Source organism: Balaenoptera physalus, assembly GCF_965194825.1.
Source record: "Balaenoptera physalus genome assembly, chromosome: 9".
Classification (NCBI taxonomy): domain Eukaryota; kingdom Metazoa; phylum Chordata; class Mammalia; order Artiodactyla; family Balaenopteridae; genus Balaenoptera; species Balaenoptera physalus.
The window spans coordinates 25822831-25844370 of NC_138888.1; the positions used below are offsets into that span (position 1 = coordinate 25822831).

Consider the following 21540-nt stretch of genomic DNA (forward strand, 5'->3'; position numbering starts at 1 on the left):
AGGGGATGGAGGTCTGTGGCTCCCTGCTACCTGGCAGCACCTGGAGGGTTGGCAGGACCCCGGAGGAGGACACAGGATGTGCATGGGGGCCCCCAGCCTTGCCAGAACATTCCAGGCCCCACCCTGGCAGGGAGGTAGAAAAATCACGGGACCTCCCAGAAAGGCTGTGAAGTGGGACAACGGGGGCACACTGGTGACGTGAGAGGCGAGGGGCCTCCCTACCAGATCCCACATAAGCTCCCACTTCTAGTTTTACCCTGGCATGGGGACCTGAGGGCTAGCAAAGATCAAATGTCTGACCAGTTAGGCAGGCTGGAGATCTGGAGGCAGATTTGTTTTAATTTAAATAAATAGATATTTCTTGCACAATTGAGATTCATACTAGCTCTATTACCTTTTACGAAATTTGGTACTTCATAAATATCAGGTTGCTTGCAATAAGCCTCACACTTGGTCACAGTCAGTCTCAAGATCCTCACCAAACACCACGTCTAAGGAACAGCAATCCCAAAGCCACATGCCCGTGCCCCTCTGTCAATGGCTGCGGGAGGTTGCCTCTTGCTTTCTGGTCCCCAAGGAGCACCTTACACAGATGCCACTTTGCTCTATGCAGGATCAGATGCATTGCGGCAGCTATCACAGCTCACATCCAATACCATCTCTATAAAACCCATGTTTGTCTGAAGGTTTTCAAACTTCCCCACCAGAAGAAACTTTAATTGCTTTCGAAGACAAAGCTCCCCTGAATCATGTGGAATTCAGGAGGCTCATTTCAACTGTATGTTAGCTGTTGGGAGGACAGGAGCCCCTGAGAAATACCAAGTGAGGCTGACCTTAGCCAGGAGGGCAGACCCTGCTAACAAGTCAGGGACAAATGCTCGATGGGAGTTTTGGGGAAAATAAGGTTTGAAGCTTTTGACACAGAAGTTAATAATGAGTAAAATATCTGGGTTATGACGCCGGGAGACTCTTTCTCTTCTCCCCTTCTCCTGTTTTGGCTTTCATAACTTTCTCTTGGGTGAACAAAGGAAATCTGCCATCCCCTTGTCTCACAGGTACAGATGTTTCTCTTTCACTCATCTTTCATCTTGGAGGTGACATGTGCAAGGGAGGGAGAGCTCTGCCTCAGGCCAGACGTGGACCCAGCATCCAGTCGCTTCGGCTGACCCACAGCGACAGTCAGTGTGAGCCACTAAACCACTAAACCATAGTGGTAACTGAAGAGAATCAGCTCATTGGCAGCAGGACCACAGAGTGACGGGTCTGTAATTCAGATACAGAGACCAACTCCTAACTGGTAAAAGCGCTGTGGAGGTCACCAGAATCAAAAAGACAAATGACTAACAATTTGGTTAGAGACAATCACTAAAAACTGCATTTGGAAACAACCGAAAGATTTTGAAGTCTCTTTTCAATGTATTGATTTCTACATGTAAAAATTAGTGTCACAGCATGTTGGGTCTGACGGGACATTTTATAGACCTCTAAAAGTTGAGCAGTTTGCAACATTGATGGGGCCACATTCTGGTCACATAAAACATTCACAAAAGTGCTGTTGTGCACGTGCTACAAATAAGTATTGATTTGAAAGACACAAAAACACAAATGTGAGGCTTTGCTTCAAATTTTGTAAAAAGACTTTGCTAGGATTATGTTTCCTAATTCTCACAGGAAATGAGGCAGGCCCTTTGGAAGTCATTCTTTACCACTGTGACAACTCATTTAATCTGGAATTACTAGGGGATGTTGTTTGTAAACATGAATTTATCTGAGAGCTGAATCTTACATACTTAAATGCTGAAACTTCTGCAGCCAAGTTATTTTGTATGGATAATTTTAACTTTAAATAGAAGGGCCTAAATATAATTTTACCATTTCTTGATGACTCAAGGCCATCATTACTGCAACCAGGGGCAGTGCTGTGATCAGATACACAGCTGTTTTGGGGGATCACTGATGGGTGCCAGACTCTCTGCCTTGGCACCAGGCACATCAAGCTGGTCAGAGCAGGCTGCCAAGCTCCTCCCTGCAAGAATGCTTCCAGCTGGGAAGAGGCACAGGATCAGAGGCCCTACCAAACTCCTTCCAACTCAGGCTTTACCCTTGATTCTTTCAGCATATGAACTATTCATAGGTTTAGGAACCAAAAAGCAAGTTCATCAATCTACAGTCAATAAATATTTATTGAGGATAAATCATGCATATCTTGCACCCTTAGGACATAGCACAGTGAAGTTTCTCTATAAATGTTGACTGAAGAAGCACTTGCGTGCGTGTGTGTGTGTGTGTGTGTGTGTGTGTGTGAGAGAGAGAGAGAGAGAGAGAGAGAGGGAGGGAGGGAAAGAGAGAAACAAAAAAGACATACACAAAATACATACACTGGGAATGTTCAATAAAAGATTATAAAATCTAATGATGGTGGTATAAAAGATATTAGGGAGAAATATAATTTTTAAGAAGAGTATTTATACATTTTTCTAATTTTTCAATGAAACATGATTTTTTGGTGTGTGTGTATATTCCCTCACACAAATCAAATATCCAAACTCTATTTTTTGTATCTAATTCCAAAAAGAAAAATATTGAGGAAAAATGTTCGGTAGCCTTAAAAATTGGTATTTTCATGCCTTAAAAAGAATCACAGTGCAGTTAGGAAAGTTGAGAAATTATATGCATCTCTTCTAACCACTAGGTAGGTCAGAGAGTTACTGAGCAGTCCAGGATTAGAAGTGCCGTATCTCTGCTGGTGCTTGCTGCTACAGTATTGGATCATTCTCATATTAAAAAATGTTCTTCCTTAAATATACCTGGATCAAAGTGGGTTTTTTTGTCCTTTTGACAAAGAACAATCTGATCAGCTTCTTAACGATACCTAAGCTCCCTTTTAACAACACAGCAGTCCCTTCTACCAAGTTCCAGGAACTGGGCTAGAATTTTTTTTTGTATTTGTGTGTGATGTGTTATTTGTTAGAAGATCAAAAATGGGGTAGACAAATGTAGGAAGTATCACGACAAACACATGTTCAAAGCTCAGTGGTGGGGGGCTTCCCTGGTGGCGCAGTGGTTGAGAATCCGCCTGCCAATGCAGGGGACACGGGTTCGAGCCCTGGTCTGGGAAGATCTCACATGCCGCGGAGCAACTAAGCCCGTGAGCCACAACTACTGAGCCTGCGCGTCTGGAGCCTGTGCTCCGCAACAAGAGAGGCTACGATAGTGAGAGGCCCGCGCACCGCGATGAAGAGTGGGCCCCGCTTGCCGCAACTAGAGAAAGCCCTCGCACAGAAACGAAGACCCAACACAGCCAAAAAATAAATAAATAAATAAGTGAAATTATTAAAAAAAAAACAACTCAGTGGTGGAAGAGCAAGCAGTGATCTTGGCTTTTGACGGTTCTATGTTGGTCCTCAGGGTCAGTCCTTTCTAGTCCTGAGCACAGGCCCAGGGAGGTCCATGCACCTCGATATCCTGTGGTCAAGAGACCCTTGAATTTCAGGGGAAGGCACAGTTGATCACCCTGGGGTCAGGCAATCAATTATTCCTGCCATAAAGTTTTTGCACCCATTAATTTCTTTCTTTCTGTAGCGCTGTGAGATAATAGAAAATATATACATTGGTCTCTGCCCCCAGTTCCTGGCACAGAGCTCCTAAAACCCTTGTGGTTTCCTAAGTGATAAGAACACTAGGAGCATCTCTTGTTCTAATATGTGTCTTTGATCTCATCCATGACCCAGGACTCCTAAAACTCTTGTAAATTCCTAAGCAATAAGAACACGAAGAGCACCTTTTGTTTTAAAGATGTTTCGTTTTAAAGTTTTGAGGCGACTCTGGGTGGGCTCCTGGATGACTCCTCGATAGGAGTAAAGAATTTTTGGTTCCACCCCCATCACCCCATCGTCGAGAAAGGGGCGAGGTGCTGAAAATGGAGTTAATAACTGATCACGCCTGCATGAAGAAGCCTCCATAAAATCCCAATAGTAGGGGGTTCAGGAAGATTCCAGGTTGCTGGACACATCCACACCGGGAGGGTGACATACCCCAACTCTATGGGGACAGAAGCTCTTGCGCTCAGGACCCTCCCAGACCTCACCCTACGTATCTCTTCATCTGGCCGTTCATCTGTATCCTTTATCATATCCTTTTGTAAACTGGTAAATAAAAGTGAGTGTTTCCCTGAGTTCTGTGAGCTATTCTAGCAAATTAAGCAAACCTAAGGAGGGGGTCATGGGAACCTCTGATTTATAGCCAGTCTGTCAGAAGCACAGGTAACTTGTGTTACCTGGGTTTGCAGCTGGTGTCTGTAGTGGGGGTAGCAGGTAGGTAGCGTCAGAACTGAGTTAAACTGTAGGACACCCAGCTGGTGTCAGAGGCTTGCTTGTTGTTTTGGGGGAAAACTTCCACACATTTGATGACCAGAAGCATCAGAAGTACAGTGTTCTGTGCGACCCATAAAAGAGGGAAGAAACACAACAGGAAAGAACTGGGGTTTTCCCTACATAGAAAGGAAAAAGCTGGGTTCTCCCTTTATGAGTACCTTTCAAGAAAACAATCTTTAAATTAATTATTCCCTGTGTGAAATGCTGCTACCCTGTATTCTTTATCTCCTTCCTCCACCAAAATCCTAGGTGACGATCTTCTGCCCTTCAATAAAACTAGTATAACTCTTTGGTATACTTTGGCCAAGATGCCCACGGCACTCCTGTTTAAATTACGGTCTGGGTCACAATGTTGACATTTGACAGACAGGAAGGGTCTGAGATTGGAGAATGTGATGTTGCCATAGTATACTGGAGTATCACACACACACCGTTTGAAGTTCAAGGACAGCCTGCATCTGCTCCAAGACCTCATTTGAAATAATTTACATGTCAATAAACCAAAAGTGCAGTGCTCTATGATTTGTAGACATCAAGGCGTAGAAGCGTAGGAAGAATTCAGTGTTTTGAGAATCACAGATTGTCATTTTGTTTCAGTCAGCAGCAGCTTTCTAGAATGCAGTTACCTCTTACCCTTTACTCTGCACCATACAACTTTATCAACCTCACAGTGTATTCCAGCCATCAACTGCTGTGCACTTCAAACAAACCACCACCAGTAAGTTACGTTCCTTTGCTCTGTTTAAATATAAGAAACCCAAAGACTCATTAAGATGCTCTGAGCACTTCAAACTTCACGCACGCTGGTAACGGCCCCTTAAGCAAGATGTTCTGAATATTCTTGTTGACTATGTAGCAAAAAATGATTTACACACCTGAGCAGAAGGTGGAGGCAAAGTTCTGGAGGGCCGCGTCCACCTCTTCCACACTGGGCAGGGCCAGGAGGCGCGGCAGGAGGCTCTCCAGGGACTGCACGAACAGCCGGGCGCTGTGCTGATCGGCTTCCTGGTTCTTCAGTAGCTTGAGAGACAGAGCCGCAGCCCGCAGGGACCTGTGGCCCAGGCAGTCCCGGGGGGTCTGCTCCTCGTCAACTAGAGAACAGTTGTCGGACCCGATGTCTGACACGTCAGACCTCCCCGAGTCCTTTTCTGCTGCCATCGAGTACTGATCACAGGAATCAAATTCTGTCCGAGAGAGGTCTTGGTCGTCTACGCTGAAATTGCTCTCACTGTACCTGGATCCGTAGGACCTCATCCTGCAGTCAACGGACAGGAAGTTAGTTATATCGGGGTAGGCAACCATGTGGCTCCTCTGAACCACATCTGGCTGGTCCACGGCTTCTGGTTCTGACACTTTACTCAGAGTCTCCTTGCCCTCCTGGACGGCTGGCGACTTGAGGCCATTCTTGTGGTTTTCGGGGTGGTCCTCGGGTGTGGTCTGACCCAACTCTCCCTCCAAAGTGGTTTGACCCGTGTCTGTGGTAACGCTGATGCTGATGTCAGGGCTCCGCTCGTTCCCCGACTCCCAGGGCGTGTGTTCCGAGGACAGGACTCGCCGCTGCCAGCGGAAGTCAGCCTCGTTGATCTCCATGGAGTCTCGGCTCGACTCGGCCCCGTCCTTCAGCTCCTCCAGGCGCAGAAGCAGCAGCTGGACCTGACTTTCGCTCAAGCCCTTGCCCTGGCTGAGCTCTTCTAAGGCCCCAAGCAAGGTGCAGACGCAGGACACGGCAGCATAGCAGGCTTCGATGCCACCCTTGATGCACGCCTCGGTCATGCCATCCATGATGCTGAAAGCATTCAAAGGAGAAGACGGCATCAATACACGAAACATAGAAAAATGCTCCAAAATGAGTAAGAATTGTTAGACTGGTGAACAGTCTAGTATTCAAAACAGATACTGTAATTTACATGAAATCTGGGCAAAAAAATAAAATGAACAATAAGTGAAACAAACATGCTAAGGCTGGAAAGTGGCCCACCTTGAATCACACTCTCAGTTGGCTGGTTTATTTGAGTACAAATAAAGATTGTGGATGGGAATTTATAATCTTCACAAGGACAGGCACAGAATCATCTCACTTTTGTATTATGTTCAGTTTTCCAAAGAGAAGACATTTATAATGGCTATAGGATAATATGGACCTTCCTCTATAAAAGAACTGTATTTCTGAAGAGATGCATGTGACTACAACTATTACAAATCAGATAAGATTCCATCTCCTAGAGGGGCTATATGTAAAGGAATCATATAGCTACAGTTCTGTAAATCAAACAGTTTTTCCCTAAAATAACCCCTTGAAGAATTTTTGGACATTTCATTTGGTACACTTTTTTCTTGAAGTCACTATGAAAATATGGGAAGTTATATGATTCTAATAAATTGAGATGAGACTTCTCCTATGGCCTGCAGGTACATTATTAGTCTCATTTCATATAATATAGATTCAAACAATTTCAGGGATTTGGAAACAATGTTAAGAATATTCAGAGAAGCAGTCTTCACCAATCAATACAGACCCAAAATGAGAATGCATCTTACAGTTTGAGAAGATCCAGATGAGACTTTCTTTTTGAAATTGACCTTTTTTTGGATTCGGGTTCAGTGGAGCTGGGTCCTGCCAAATCACAGAGACGCTGAGGGCTCCCAAGTAGCTTTAAGAATAAGGAAAAAAGAATAACAGAAAAGTGAATATCATTAAAAAAAGCGAAAGAACCATGAGATCAAAATAAACATGTACATTCTCTATTGCATGATACAGTCTAAGGAGAAACACAACTATTTGGAATTCAAATCTTAATAAATCTGACCTAGGTGTTCTTGACTTGGAATGTACATTGGGTCCCTGGCTCCCCAGTTCAGGACTGGCTTAGACAAAGAGTATCCCCTGAGGGATTGTTTCAAAATTTTTTATAGCACAGAACCAAAAAGCACCTGCATCTATGTTCTTTAGTAAGACTGGCCTGTAATTTAACTTTCTGATCCTCTCCCTGTCTTATTTTGCTATCAAATTGGCTAGCTTCAAAAACTGGGTTGAGAAACCAGTTCCCTTTCTATTCCCTGGAAAAGTTCATGTATTATTAGAACTAACCCATTCTTCGAATGTTGGTATAACTTGTTTCTAAAGCTGTATGGGGCCACTAATTTTTTTTTCTTAATGGAAAGATTTTAACTACTGATTCAATTTCTTTAAAGATGATAGGACTACTTAGGTCCTCAATTTCTTTTTGAACCAATTTTTTAAAGGTTGTGTTATTTCCTAGGGATTTATCTATTTTACCTAAGTTTTCAAATTTACTGGCCTAAAGGTGCCTTACAAGATATCTTCCTTAATTTCTTTAATATTTGCAACATCTATGGTTATATGCTTTTTTTTTTTTTTTTTTTTTTTTACCATTCTTACTTCTATTTATTTGTTTTTACCTATTCTAGAATTTTCAATTGCTTTTGCCAGTTCTTCGATTTCCTTAGTCTTTTCAGAGTCCTGGTGTTTTTCACTTTATTAATTCACTATATTACATTTGTTTTTTATCACATCAGTACTTACTGCTTTTATGCTTATTTTTCCTCCTTTCTACTTTTTTGAATTTAATCTTCTCTTCCTTTCCAAACTACCTAAGTTGGAGAATTAGAACATTAACTTTAGGCTTTCTGTTTTTTTGATGTAAGTCATCGAAACTATAAATATCCTTCTATGCACTGTTTTGGCTGTATCTCACAAGTCTTCATGTATAGAATTTTCATAATTTTTCAGTTCAAACTAATTTTTATTTCCATATGGTAGGCGTCTGTACAGAAAATTTCAATTTGAGACTAAGAAAGACTGATTAATTAAGTATATTGAAGCAGACATCCTACTGCTATGTACATTACTTTCAAAGTGACTTACACTTGCAAGAAAATGTATATCAAGTAGAAAAAGTTACATGTTTTTCTCTTTCCATATTTCTTTCTTCTGCCAGAAATTGGGAACCTCTGCTCTCTTGGAGGCACAAAGATGAAGCTTTCACTTTTTTTCTTTGACATCAAAAAAGGAGTGATAATGCCAGAGGTCAAGGCAGTCTCTCTGTTTCTCTCCCCTTCTCTCCCTCTGCCTGCCTGCCAGGCCTGCAGCCAAGTGAAGTGGCTACGCCTCTGGGCCTCTAGCTGTCCCATCTCTTGTTAGAAGGACAAGTGCATTTCAGGGCCACAGGAGTGGGAAATCTCACCTTCTCTTGGGATCCCATTACATTCCCTAATCCAACTTTACCAGTAATAAATTAGATGACATATTTTAATTCTCACATTAATCTTGTGTTTATTTCTCAGGTGCTTCAGAACCTGGAGCAAAAGGAGACTGAGTGGTCAGGCTTCTGAGTACTCTCAACAAATACTTAAAGAAAAGCAAGACATGTTTAACCTCAGCTTCTTCCGGTGGGAATGAGGAATGTGGTGTCAGGGGCTAGGGTGTCACAGGTCTGATAAAGACTAGGGCTTCCTTCTAAAGCCGAAACGTGGGAGAAAGAAAAGGAAGCAAGGTGTTCTTTTTGATGATGGAATGTTTTGGGGGGGGAAAGTAGAAGCAAAAAAGAAAATGTACTTTGAAAAGCAAAATGTCCTGTATGCCTTTGATTAATAGGCACAGAACACACATGGCGGAGTGACAAATTAGAGAGAGAACAGGGAAATAACACACCAGGCGTTCAAACTCCAAAAGGGTAAACAAACATCCTGAGCGCCCAGTGGTTTTCTCTGTGTGCCTAAGCCCTGCACATCTTGGTTTCTAGGTTACCAACCTTCCCAAACTATTGGTATCGCCACAGTAAGTGGAGGCAATGCTTCTGAGAACAACGTGGGCCACGTGAGTCTGCCATGCTCCGCGGGGTAGCACAGCCTGGACGTGCTCCCCTGGTGTCACTTCCAGCCTCGCCCTGCAAACTGACCTTGGGAAGCTAGCAAATCTATGAAAAGGGGAAACCACAACTAATTTCCTTTGCAGTACTGAAGAGGTTGTTATTGAAAGTACACTGAGAACTACACACCTTGTAGGCAAAGTATTTACTTGGCATTCAGCTATCAAGTGGCTCTACTGTGGGCAATAATCACTCCAGTGCCTGTCAGCTCTGAGGGAGAAAGAAGGGGTGCTGCTGCTTCAAAACACCCTCTTGGCAGATATTCTGTCTTCGGGTTTCTCCGTCATTCAGTCAAAATGTACACTTATTCTCATTCAAGCACTGTAGTGTTAGGTACCGGGGGAAACACACAAAAACAATGTACACAAAACTATATTTAGGGAGACAAGAAGCTTGTTCCACATTGTACTGTGAAGCAGTCAGTGTGATGAGACATATAATCAATTGCTAAATGGTGGGATGGGATTTACAAAAGAGCGAAATCAATGGCCTGAGGAAGCAGAGCCATAAAGAAAGAGGATTTTAACAGAGAGGCAGCTGTAATTAGAACATCTGGGTTTATGTTTTAGTCATACTGCTCACAAGGACTCTGGACAAGTAAACCTCTCCTCATGTAGCCTCAGTTTCCCCATCTGGAAAATGGGCATAATATTATATCCCTAAAGGAGTTTGTAAATAAGCTAATATGAAGTGCCAGCAGTGTCTGCCTAGCTTATTGTGATCAACCACTTAAATGGGTGAAGTGGAAGTGTGGCCAATGGGCATAGAACAGGGGGAGCTAGAATAGAAGCAGGAAAGTAGAAATTGAATAAAGCAGGGTCAGTTAGATGGAATGAGGGTCCATCCTGGGAAATGACGGGACATGAGAATGATGACAGATCTGGAAACTGGGCAGAGTATTTCAGACTTAATGGGAAAGGCAATAGGCACCATTAAAGAGTGGGAAATTAACAGTGGCGATTTACGAACATAAGTCCAGGAAAATAAAAGGAAGAAAAAGACAGGCAGGAGACAAGGAAACCAGGTCGAATGGTGCACTGCTTCAGGCAGGAGGTGATGAGGACCAGCTGTTTTCAGCCTCTGTATGTTTTTCTCTTCCTCAGGGTAGCAATAAGTTTACCAGATATTTGTTTATCACTTTAGAGACTCACAAAGTACTTATACAAACTTTACTGCACTTTGAACTGGCAATCTTTGGAATACTGCCACTATGTACAGAAAATAAAACGGTAAGTTCAGAGTTAAAGGATTTAGCTACTATAACCTAGCTGATAAGTGAAAGAGAGAGGATTCATACCTTGACTCAGACCCAGGTTCATTAAAGGGGTAGCTGAACAGTGCTAGGAAAGGAGTCGCTAGAATCATCTGCATTGTAATATGAAAATCAAGTCCAGTGAGAAGTGTGTGTAGGGAAGACCATAGGCTTAGGGTCAGATGGAGATCTGCACTCTTTCTCTTTCTTTTGACCCTGGGCAAATCATTTGACCCCTTGAAATCTTAGTTTCTTTGTGGAAGGGTAAACTCCTTTTCCCTGGCTTCATGTTTCTATGTGCTGGAAAATCCAGTGGAATAAAATTCTGGGTATTCTCCCTTTCACTTCTTCCCAGTGGAGGGAGAGTGGCTGATCTGACTGGTGAATTTAGAAGAGATGAGCATGTGTGGTGGCCCCTCCCACTCTCCTCTTCCTGGAGATCCGCCTATTCAAAGAAAGCCCACCCCTGCTCCTCCAGGCTACAAGTTTCATAGGGGCGGGGCAGGTCCCTGGGGGAGGGCTGTCTGGGTGGTGCCAAAGTCACCCAGTCTCTTTGGACTCCAAAGCTGTATTGTGTTCACCAACCTAGCAGTGATCAGATATCAAAACTGACCCTTTGATCTCATTGCCTGAAGCTCTGTTGGGGAAAAGTAATGTTTGTCATTGGTATACCACCAGACAAAGTTATTCGGAATATTAAAGATAATGTATGTGAAATGCCTGGCATTAAGAAGGTAAGAAAAGATGGTCATTATTACTGTGGGCTCATAGATTTTCTTAATCAGTAATTAAACCTGGATTGCTCCTTCATTTCTGGAAATGCTGGGCAAGAACTTTCCATTATTGATTAGAGTCAAATATCATGAAAACAACATCAACAAGCAATTCAAATTAAGCTTTTTAGAAACTGGTGAGTAGCAAATATTGCTCAAGGGAATTTGGGGGATTTTTTTGGTGTTAGGTACCAAAAACCAGTGTGATTTGACCTTCATGAACAAGTTCACAGGTACAAAAATGTTGATCACTTTCCTCTTTGGTTGAGAAGAAAGCAGAGAAATCCTTGTTTGAAGTATCTTCAAAATAACTCCAATTCCTCCTCAAAACCATGGGACAGCTATTTAGGCTGGATGACTTTTGTCTCATGATGTATGGGAGAAATAAGGTGTAAGAATAAATGGGGAACAGGATCCCTTTTAGCAATCAGAGGTGGGTAAAGCTCTTTTTGGGATAATGTACAACCTGAGTATAAAATCATTTTGAAATCCAATTCTGGCAAAAGTGAATAAACATATACATCTGTGGGGGTGTCCGGAGTTTGGAGAAAAAGCTACAAAGATAAAGTACACCAGCAATGGTATACTGATGCCCTATAATCAAAGTCTACATTTTTGTCAGCACTTAAAAAATTTACAAGAATCTATACACTGATTGGTTCAAGATGGCAGAGTAGAAGGATGTGCTCTCACGCCCTCTTGCGACAACACTGGAATCACAACTAAATGCTGAACAATAATCGACAGGAAGACACTGGAACTCACCAAAAATGATACCCCACATCCAAAGACAAAGGAGAAGCCACAATGAGATGGTAGGAGGCACGCAATCACAATAAAATGAAATCCCATAACTGCTGGGTGGGTGACTCACAAACTGGAGAACAATTATACCACAGATGTCCACCCACTGGAGTGAAGGTTCTGAGCCCCACATAAGGCTTCCAAACCTTGGGGTCTGGCAATGGGAGGAGGAACTCCTAGAGAATCAGACTTTGAAGGCTAGTGGGATTTGACTGCAGGACTTTGACAGGACTGGGGGAAACAGAGACTCCACTCTAGGAGGGCACACACAAAATAGACTGTGCATCGGGACCCGGGGGAAGGAGCAGTAACCCCATAGGAGACTGAACCAGACCTACCTGCTAGTGTTGGAGGGTCTTTTGCAGAGGCGGGGGGTGGCTGTGTCTTACCGTGAGGACAAGGACACTGGCAGCAGAAGTTCTGGGAAGTACTCCTTGGCATGAGCCCTCACAGAGTCCGCCATTAGCCCCACCAAAGAGCCCGGGTAGGCTCCAGTGTTTGGTTGCCTCAGGCCAAACAACCAACAGGGAGGAAACCCAGCCCCACCCATCAACAGTCAAGCAGATTAAAGTTCTACTGAGCTCTGCCCACCAGAGCAACAGCCAGCTCTACCCACCACCAGTCCCTCCCATCAGGAAACTTGCACAAGCCTCTTAGATAGCCTCATCCACCAGAGGGCAGACAGCATAAGCAAGAAGAACTACAATCCTGCAGCCTGTGGAACAAAAACCACATTCACAGAAAGATAGACAAGAGGAAAAGGCAGAGGGCTGTATACCAGATGAAGGAACAAGATAAAACCCCAGAAAAACAACTAAATGAAATGGAGATAGTCAATTTTCCAGAAAAATAATTCAGAATAATGATAGTGAAGATGATCCAGGACCTCGGAAAAATAATGGAGGCAAAGATCGAGAAGATGCAAGAAATATTTAACAAAGATCTAGAAGAATTAAAGAACAAACAAACAGAGATGAACAATACAATAACTGAAATGAAAACTACACTAGAAGAAATCAATAGCAGAATAACTGAGGCAGAAGAACGGATAAGTGACCTGGAAGACAGAATGGTGGAATTCACTGCTGCGGAACACATTAACGAAAAAAGAATAAAAGAAATGAAGACAGCCTAAGAGACCTCTGGGACAACATTAAACGCAACAACATTCACATTATAGGGGTCCCAGAAGGAGAAGAGAGAGAGAAAGGATCCAAGAAAATATTTGAAGAGATTATAATCGAAAACTTCCCTAACATGGGAAATGAAATAGCCACCCAAGTCCAGGAAGCGCAGAGAGTCCCATACAGAATAAACCCAAGAAGAAACACACCGAGACACACAGTAATCAAATTGGCAAAAATTAAACACAAAGAAAAATTATTGAAAGCAGCAAGGGAAAAACGACAAATAACATATAAGGGAATTCCCATAAGGTTAACAGCTGATTTCTCAGCAGAAACTCTACAAGCCAGAGGGGAGAGGCATGATTTACTTAAAGTGATGAAAGGGAAGAACCTAGAACCAAGATTACTCTTCCCAGCAAGGATCTCATTGGATCCTTGAGAGATCCTCAAGGATCTCTCATTCAATGGAGAAATCCAAAGCTTTACAGACAAGCAAAAGCTAAGAGAATTCAGCCCCACCAAACCAGCCCTACAACAAATGCTAAAGGAACTTCTCTAAGTGGGAAACACAAAAGAAGAAAAGGACCTACAAAAACAAACCCAAAACAATTAACAAAATGGTCACAGGAACGTACATATGGATAATTACTGTAAACGTGAATGGATTAAATGCTCCAACCAAAAGACTCAGGCTTGCTGAATGGATACAAAAACAAGAACAAGACCCATATATATGCTGTCTAGAAGAGACCCACTTCAGACCTAGGGACACATACAGACTGAAAGTGAGGGGATGGAAAAAGATATTCCATGCAAATGGAAATCAAAAGAAAGCTGGAGTAGCTATACTCATATCAGATAAAATAGACTTTAAAATAAAGAATGTTACAAGAGACAAGGAAGGACACTACATAATGATCAAGGGATCAATCCAAGAAGAAGATACAACAATTATAAATATATATGCACCCAACATAGGAGCACCTCAATACATAAGGCAACTGCTAACAGCTATAAAAGAGGAAATCGATGGTAACACAATAATAGTGGGGGACTTTAACACCTCACTTACACCAATGGACAGATCTTCCAGACAGAAAATTAATAAGGAAACACAAGCTTTAAATGACACAATAGACGAGATAGATTTAACTGATATTTATAGGACATTCCATCCAAAGACAGCAGATTACAATTTCTTCTCAGTACGCAAGAAACATTCTCCAGGATGGATCACACCTTGGGTCACTAATCAAGTCTCAGTAAATTTAAGAAAATTAAAATCATATCAGGCATCTTTTCTGACCACAACACTATGTCTTTTTCCATAGCGAAAAAATCGTAAAAAACACAAACACATGGAGACTAAATAATACGTTACTAAATAACCATGAGATCACTGAAGAAATCAAAGAGGAAATCAAAAAAACCTAGAGACAACTGACAATGAAAACACGATGATCCAAAACCTATGGGATGCAGCAAAAGCAGTTCTAAGAGGGAAGTTTATAGCTATATGAGCCTACCTCAAGAAACAAGAAAAATCTCAAATAAACAATCTTACGTTACACCTAAAGGAACTAGAGAAAGAAGAACAAACAAAACCCAAAGTTAGCAGAAGGAAAGAAATCAGAAAGATCAGAGCAGAAATAAATGAAATAGAAACGAAGAAAACAATAGCAAATATCAATACAAATAAAAGATGGTTCTTTGAGAAGATAAACAAAATTGATAAACCATTAGCCAGACTCATCAAGAAAAAGAGGGAGAGGACTCAAATCAATAAAATGGGAAATGAAAAAGGAGAAGTTACAACAGATATCGCAGAAATACAAAGCATCCTAAGAGACTACTACAAGCAACTCTATGACAATAAAAAGGAAAACCTGGAAGAAATGGACAAATTCTTAGAAAGGTATAACCTTCCAAGACTGAACCAGGAAGAAAGAGAAAATAAGAACAGACCAATCACAAATATGAAATTGAAACTGTGATTAAAAATAGTCCAACAAACAAAAGTCCAGGACCAGATGGCTTCACAGGTGAATTCTATCAAACATTTAGAAGAGCTAACACCCATCCTTCTCAAACTCTTCCAAAAAATTGCAGAGGAAGGAACACCCCCAAACTCATTCTATGAGGCCACCATCACCCTGATACCAAAACCAGACAAAGATACTACAAAAAAAGAAAATTACAGACCAGTATCACTGAGGAATATAGATGCAAAAATCCTCAACAAAATACTAGCAAACAGAATCCAACAACACATTAAAAGGATCATACACCATGATCAAGTGGGATTTATCCCAGGGATGCAAGGATTCTTCAATATATGCAAATCAATCAATGTGATACACCATATTAACAAATTAAAGAAGAAAAACCATATGATCATCTCAATAGATGCAGAAAAAGCTTTTGACAAAATTCAACACCCATTTATGATAAAAACTCTCCAGAAAGTGGGCATAGAGGGAACCTACCTCAACATAATAAAGGCCATATACGACAAACCCACAGCAAACATCATTCTCAATGGTGAAAAACTGAAAGCATTTCCTCTAAGATCAGGAACAAGACAAGGATGTCCACTCTCACCACTATTATTCAACATAGTTTTGGAAGTCCTCGCACCAGCAATCAGAGAAGAAAAAGAAATAAAAGGAACACAAATTGGAAAAGCAGAAGTAAAACTGTCACTGTTTGCGGATGACATGATACTATACATAGAGAATCCAAAAGATGTCACTAGAAAACTACTAGAGCTAATCAATGAATTTGGTAAAGTTGCAGGATACAAAATTAATGCACAGAAATCTCTTGCATTCCTATACACTAATGATAAACAATCTGAAAGAGAAATTAAGGAAACACTCCCATTTACCATTGCAACAAAAAGAATAAAATACCTAGGAATAAACCTACCTAGGGAGACAAAAACCTGTATGCAGAAAACTATAAGACACTGATGAAAGAAATTAAAGATGATACAAACAGACGGAGAGATACACCATGTTCTTGGATTGGAAGAATGAATATTGTGAAAATGACTATACTATCCAAAGCAATGTACAGATTCAATGCAATCCCTATCAAATTATCAATGGCTTTTTTTTACAGAACTAGAAAAAAAAATCTTAAAATTTGTATGGAGACACAAAAGACCCCAAATAGCCAAAGCAGTCTTGAGGGAAAAAAGCAGAGCTGGAGAAATCAGACTCCCTGACTTAAGACTATCCTACAAAGCTACAGTAATCAAGGCAATATGGTACTGGCACAAAAACAGAAATACAGATCAATGGAACAAGATAGAAAGCCCAGAGATAAACCCACGCACCTGTGGTCAACTAATCTATGACAAAGGAGGCAAGGATACACAATGGAGAAAAGACAGTCTCTTCAATAAGTGGTGCTGGGAAAACTGGACAGCTACATGTAAAAGATTGAAATTAGAACATTCCCTAACACCATACACAAAAATAAACTCAAAATGGATTAGAGACCTAAATGTAAGACCAGACACTATAAAACTCTTAGAGGAAAACATAGGAAGATCACTCTTCGACATAAATCACAGCAAGATCTTTTTTGATCCACTGCCTAGAGTAATGGAAATAAAAGAAAAATAAACAAATGGGACCTAATGAAACTTCAAAGCTTTTGCACAGCAAAGGAAACCATAAACAAGACGAAAAGACAGCCCTCAGAATGGGAGAAAATATTCGCAAATGAAGCAACGGACAAAGGATTAATCTCCAAAATATATAAACAGCTCATGCAGCTCAGTAGTAAAAAAACATACAACCCAATCCAAAAATGGGAAGACCTAAATAGACATTTCTCCAAAGAATACATACAGATGGCCAAGAAGCATATGAAAAGCTGCTCAACATCACTAATTATTAGAGAAATGCAAATCAAAACTACAATGAGGTATTACCTCACACCAGTCAGAATGGGCATCATCAGAAAATCTACAAACAACAAGTGCTGGAGAGGGTGTGGAGAAAAGGGAACCCTCTTGCACTGTTGGTGGGAATGTAAATTGATACAGCCACTATGGAGAACAGTAAGGAGGTTCCTTAAAAAACTAAAAATAGAACTACCATATGACCCAGCAACCCCATTACTGGGCATATACCCAGAGAAAACCATAATTCAAAAAGACACATGCACCCCAACGTTCATTGCAGCACTATTTACAATAGCCAGGTCATGGAAGCAACCTAAATGCCCATCAACAGATGAATGGATAAAGAAGATGTGGTACATAGATACAATGGAATATTACTCAGCCATAGAAAGGAACAAAATTGGGTCATTTGTAGAGACGTGGATGGAGCTAGAGACTGTCATACAGAGTGAAGTAAGTCAGAAAGAGAAAAACAAATATCGTATATTAACGCATATATGTGGAACCTAGAAAAATGGTACAGATGAACCGGTCTGCAGGGCAGAAATAGAGACACAGATGTAGAGAACAAATGTATGGACACCAAGGGGGGAAAGCGGCGGGGGGTGTGGGTGGTGGTGGGATGAATTGGGAGATTGGGATTGACATGTATACAGTGATGTGTATAAAATGGATGACTAATAAGAACCTGCTGTATAAAAAAATAAAATTCAAAAAAACCCAAAAAACAAATAATATATACATCTGCACAGACAGTACCTGAGGGAGCAAAATGAAAGCTCAGCCTGGGGTCCAGTCAGATGCATGTAGTTAAAATTATCAAATGGCTTTGCTTCAGTGAGCACTTATCAACACCCCCTTATCCCAACTTCCAACACATGCACACACCGCCCCCAGTGGTAAAGATACCATTTGTTACTGGATACTGTACAGAAGCAATTAAGTTCCAGCAGGCGACTGACAAACATTTTCTAAGTACTTCCTTTGTGCAAGACACGGTGCTCAGCCCCTCTTGGCAGACCTGGTGGCATCCTTCACTGCCTCCCTACCTCTTTCATTATTTTGATGGCTTCCACCCGGTGCTGGGGTGGGGGATAAAGCAGCACGCGGTGATAGAGCGACTGCAGCACGGGCTTCATGGAGTCCACTGACCCCACCAGCCGGACCAGCTCAGCTGCGATGTAATAGATGGTCCGAGCCACGGGCCCACTGAGGGCGGGTGCGGTGGAGGAGCAGCCTGACCCCCGGCCGTGGTCAGAAACCCCTGGGGACGCAGAGTCCGATTCGATGCTGGTACTCGTGTTGCTGCTATGAGCAGAGGTGATGGTTTTGTCATGAATTGGATTCCCCAGGATCACGATGAGAGCAGGGCAAAGATTTTTCCTGAGAAGAGACGAGAAGAAAGAAAAGTTTCCCTACAAGCCGAATGATAAAATATGAATACTATCCGGAGGGTAAATACCAGGTGCCTTAAAAATGACACATAAGAGTTGGGCTCTTTACTGCTCCTTCTTCTGGCTACCTTCTGCCCCAGCGTTCCCTGACTCTCCATCACTCCTGCGGATATCAACAGAATACTTTGCCTCATAATTCAAGCTGGGGTTAACTACATAAAATATCAAGAGAAGCATGAGAAATCATCTTATGTGAGGAAAATGGACTCAAAATGTTAACTGACTTAGTTATAAAGTTTCGTTTTACTATAAATAACAAAGTTATTTATACTCCTCATTTGGGAAGTTAATTTAAAATTCTGACACATATCATATACATAGCATTCGACTTTCTCCCTGTCAATAAGCCCAGGAACCCAGAGCAACTAGCTGGCTGCCTGAGGGCCCTGTCACTTGTGTGAATCTCTGACTATGATTAAGAGACTAGTATTCAGGTTGAGATGGAGAAAGTACCAGGGTGAGGCTGAGAATAAGGTCCAGTTTTGGCGAAGGTGAATTGCCTCGCCTGTGCAACTCTCTGGTGCCTTTATATGATTTAGAACATAGGCTCTCATGATCCTATGACGTAAACAAAATGCAAGAGGGCCTTGGGAGGCATAGTTTGTTACAATAATTATCGCTTTCTCTCCCCTTTCTCTCTGTAGCTTCGTCTGGTGCATATAAGCAAAGCGATCTCCTTACTTTCCCTCTAATCCGTTTACACATAGATGAAATGACCAGTGAGGCATGGATGCCCTGGGAAGGGACCCGCAGACCCAGCTAGAGGGAGCGAGTCCCGCAGGTCGGTGTGGAGCAGGGGTCGGCATCACGATGAGCACTCACCAGATGAGGTCCGTGAAGCCTCTGTGCAGCTGCATGGAGGAGGAGGAGCTGCTGAGCACGGACAGAACGCACTCCAGGTACAGAAGCTGCAGCTGCTGACCGTCACTGCAGAGGGACAGAACCAACATACAAATGCACACAAAGTAAAGGTAAAATTAAAGAGGTGATGTGTGGAAAACACTTGGGAAAATGTTAGGTATCATACATAGGGTGTTAATTTTTGGGTAGGGGGCGTTGGTAGTGTTATGGGTTGACTTGTGCCCCCCCCTTTCATATGCTGAGGTCCTAACCCCTGGCACCTCAGAAATGATCTTATTTGGAGTTGGGACCTTACACAGGTAACCAAGTTAAAGTGAAGGTATATGGGTAGATCCTAATCCAATACGACTGGTGTCCTTATAAAACAGGGAAATTAGGACACAGAGATACACATGGAAGGAAGACAATGTGAAGAGACATGCAGAGAAGACGGTCGCCTACAAGCCAAAGAGTGAGGCCTCCCAGCCCTGAGAAGGAACCAACTCTGCTGACATCATGATCTCCAATCTCTAGCCTCCAGAAGCACGAGACAATACATTTCTGTTGTGAAAGCCGCTCGGTTTGTGGTACTCTGTTATGGCGGCCCCAACAAACTAATACAGTTAGGATGATTTTTCTGTAATAAACTTTACTTTTTAGAACAGTTTTAGATTCACAGAAAAACTGAATATGGTATGGAAAGTGACCATATTTTACCCACCCCTGCACGTGGTTTATCCTGGTAAAGATATTATTAACATCTTACCATTAATGAACAAATTAACAGCTACCATTAATGAATATTGATATATTGACTAAAGTCCAGTTTATTCCAGAAATATTAATTTTTAATGTTTAATTGTCTAAATGTTTCATATGTTTCATTGTACCATGATATCTTTTAGATGATTAATGCTTTACTAACTTGCATTTGGCTTTTCTTCTTTATCTTTTTGAAGACAGCATGTTTTTTCAACAGACAAATTATTTTTCTCATAATTATTACTATGGGGTTCCTCAATAGAACCAGATTAAAAAAAAACAGATAAGTTGATGGGATGCACATTTTCATACTTGGATTAAGTTTTCTGCCTAATCCACCAGAAAGTATTAAAATCCAGGTGAGTGGTCTTTCTGACCAATCACTTGACTCATTATTAAGAAAAATAATTATTAAATGCCCTTATTGAAAAATGTCTCTTTATCTTTCAAACTGTCAGTCGAACATCACAAAACTAAAATAACTGTAGACAATAAAGAGTCTCAGTTTCTGAAATCACTGGAAATAAACCCAGAGAAAAGCTACAAGCAGTCAAGTTCCCTATGAGTACATATCAGCAAAGCGTGCTGCAGCAATATGGCAACCCCAAGGCATCAGACTTGGTAACAGAGAGAGCTCATTGCCAAGGAAACTGGCCTGGGAGTCTCCTTGGAGACTGAATGCGGCAGCTTTTCTGTGGGCTGCTGCAGTCTGGAAAAATGAGTACTCGTGGCCTGGCACGAGTCATGTCATTAGAGGAGCACCTTCCAGGCATGCCCCTCACTAGATACACACGTGTGTGTGCACCGTGTGTACATTTCATATTTGTCTGACTACAGACAGACGAATCTGTGAGATGCACAGGGCAGAAAGGAGCCTAGAAACTAGCCGACTCTTTCAACACACACTAGGGAACATCTGCCTACTTAGGAGGGCTGTGAGTCGCTTTGTCTGGCCTTTTGTTGGAACAGGTTGAGCATCTGCTGGTCTCACTCTCCGCTCGTCTCTGGACTTCCTCCCGGGCCCACGATCCACAGAGAACAACTCTGGTGGGTGGCCCAGTGGTCCGTGAAGGAGCAGCAGTGCAGCCCTGGCAGGGTTACTGTGACAGCAACCTGGCAGCACATCCTCCATTTCTGGAGTTCTTAAAATTTTGTTTCGCTTTGAACTATTTTGATTTTGCCTCCCTTAGAAACAGATTCAAATTTAGTTAGAAAAAGGAGGGAGGGAGTTAACTGCATAAAGAGTGGAATGGAATTAGAATACACAGTATGAAGGCTCAGCCTCGCCTCATTGATTCCAAGATGCCTCAGTATAGATTCCTCTCCGACATTCTGTACTGAGAAGAGAGG

The 21540-nt window shown here is 42.0% G+C and overlaps 1 protein-coding gene across 6 annotated transcripts in view; it reads right to left on the bottom strand.

Annotated features, from left to right (window-relative positions):
• ARFGEF3 (ARFGEF family member 3) overlaps nt 1-21540 on the bottom strand; it is a 198460-nt gene that overhangs the window by 74756 nt on the left and 102164 nt on the right. For 4 of the 6 annotated variants that reach the window (XM_082474366.1, XM_082474365.1, XM_082474368.1 and 1 more), the window contains 4 exons: nt 19411-19515; nt 18184-18517; nt 6912-7024; nt 5249-6159 (listed from right to left, as the gene is read on the bottom strand). In XM_082474366.1, coding sequence (XP_082330492.1) covers nt 5249-6159; nt 6912-7024; nt 18184-18517; nt 19411-19515 — 1463 coding nt within the window. The other 2 variants (XM_082474369.1, XM_082474370.1) reach the window with 2 other exon arrangements.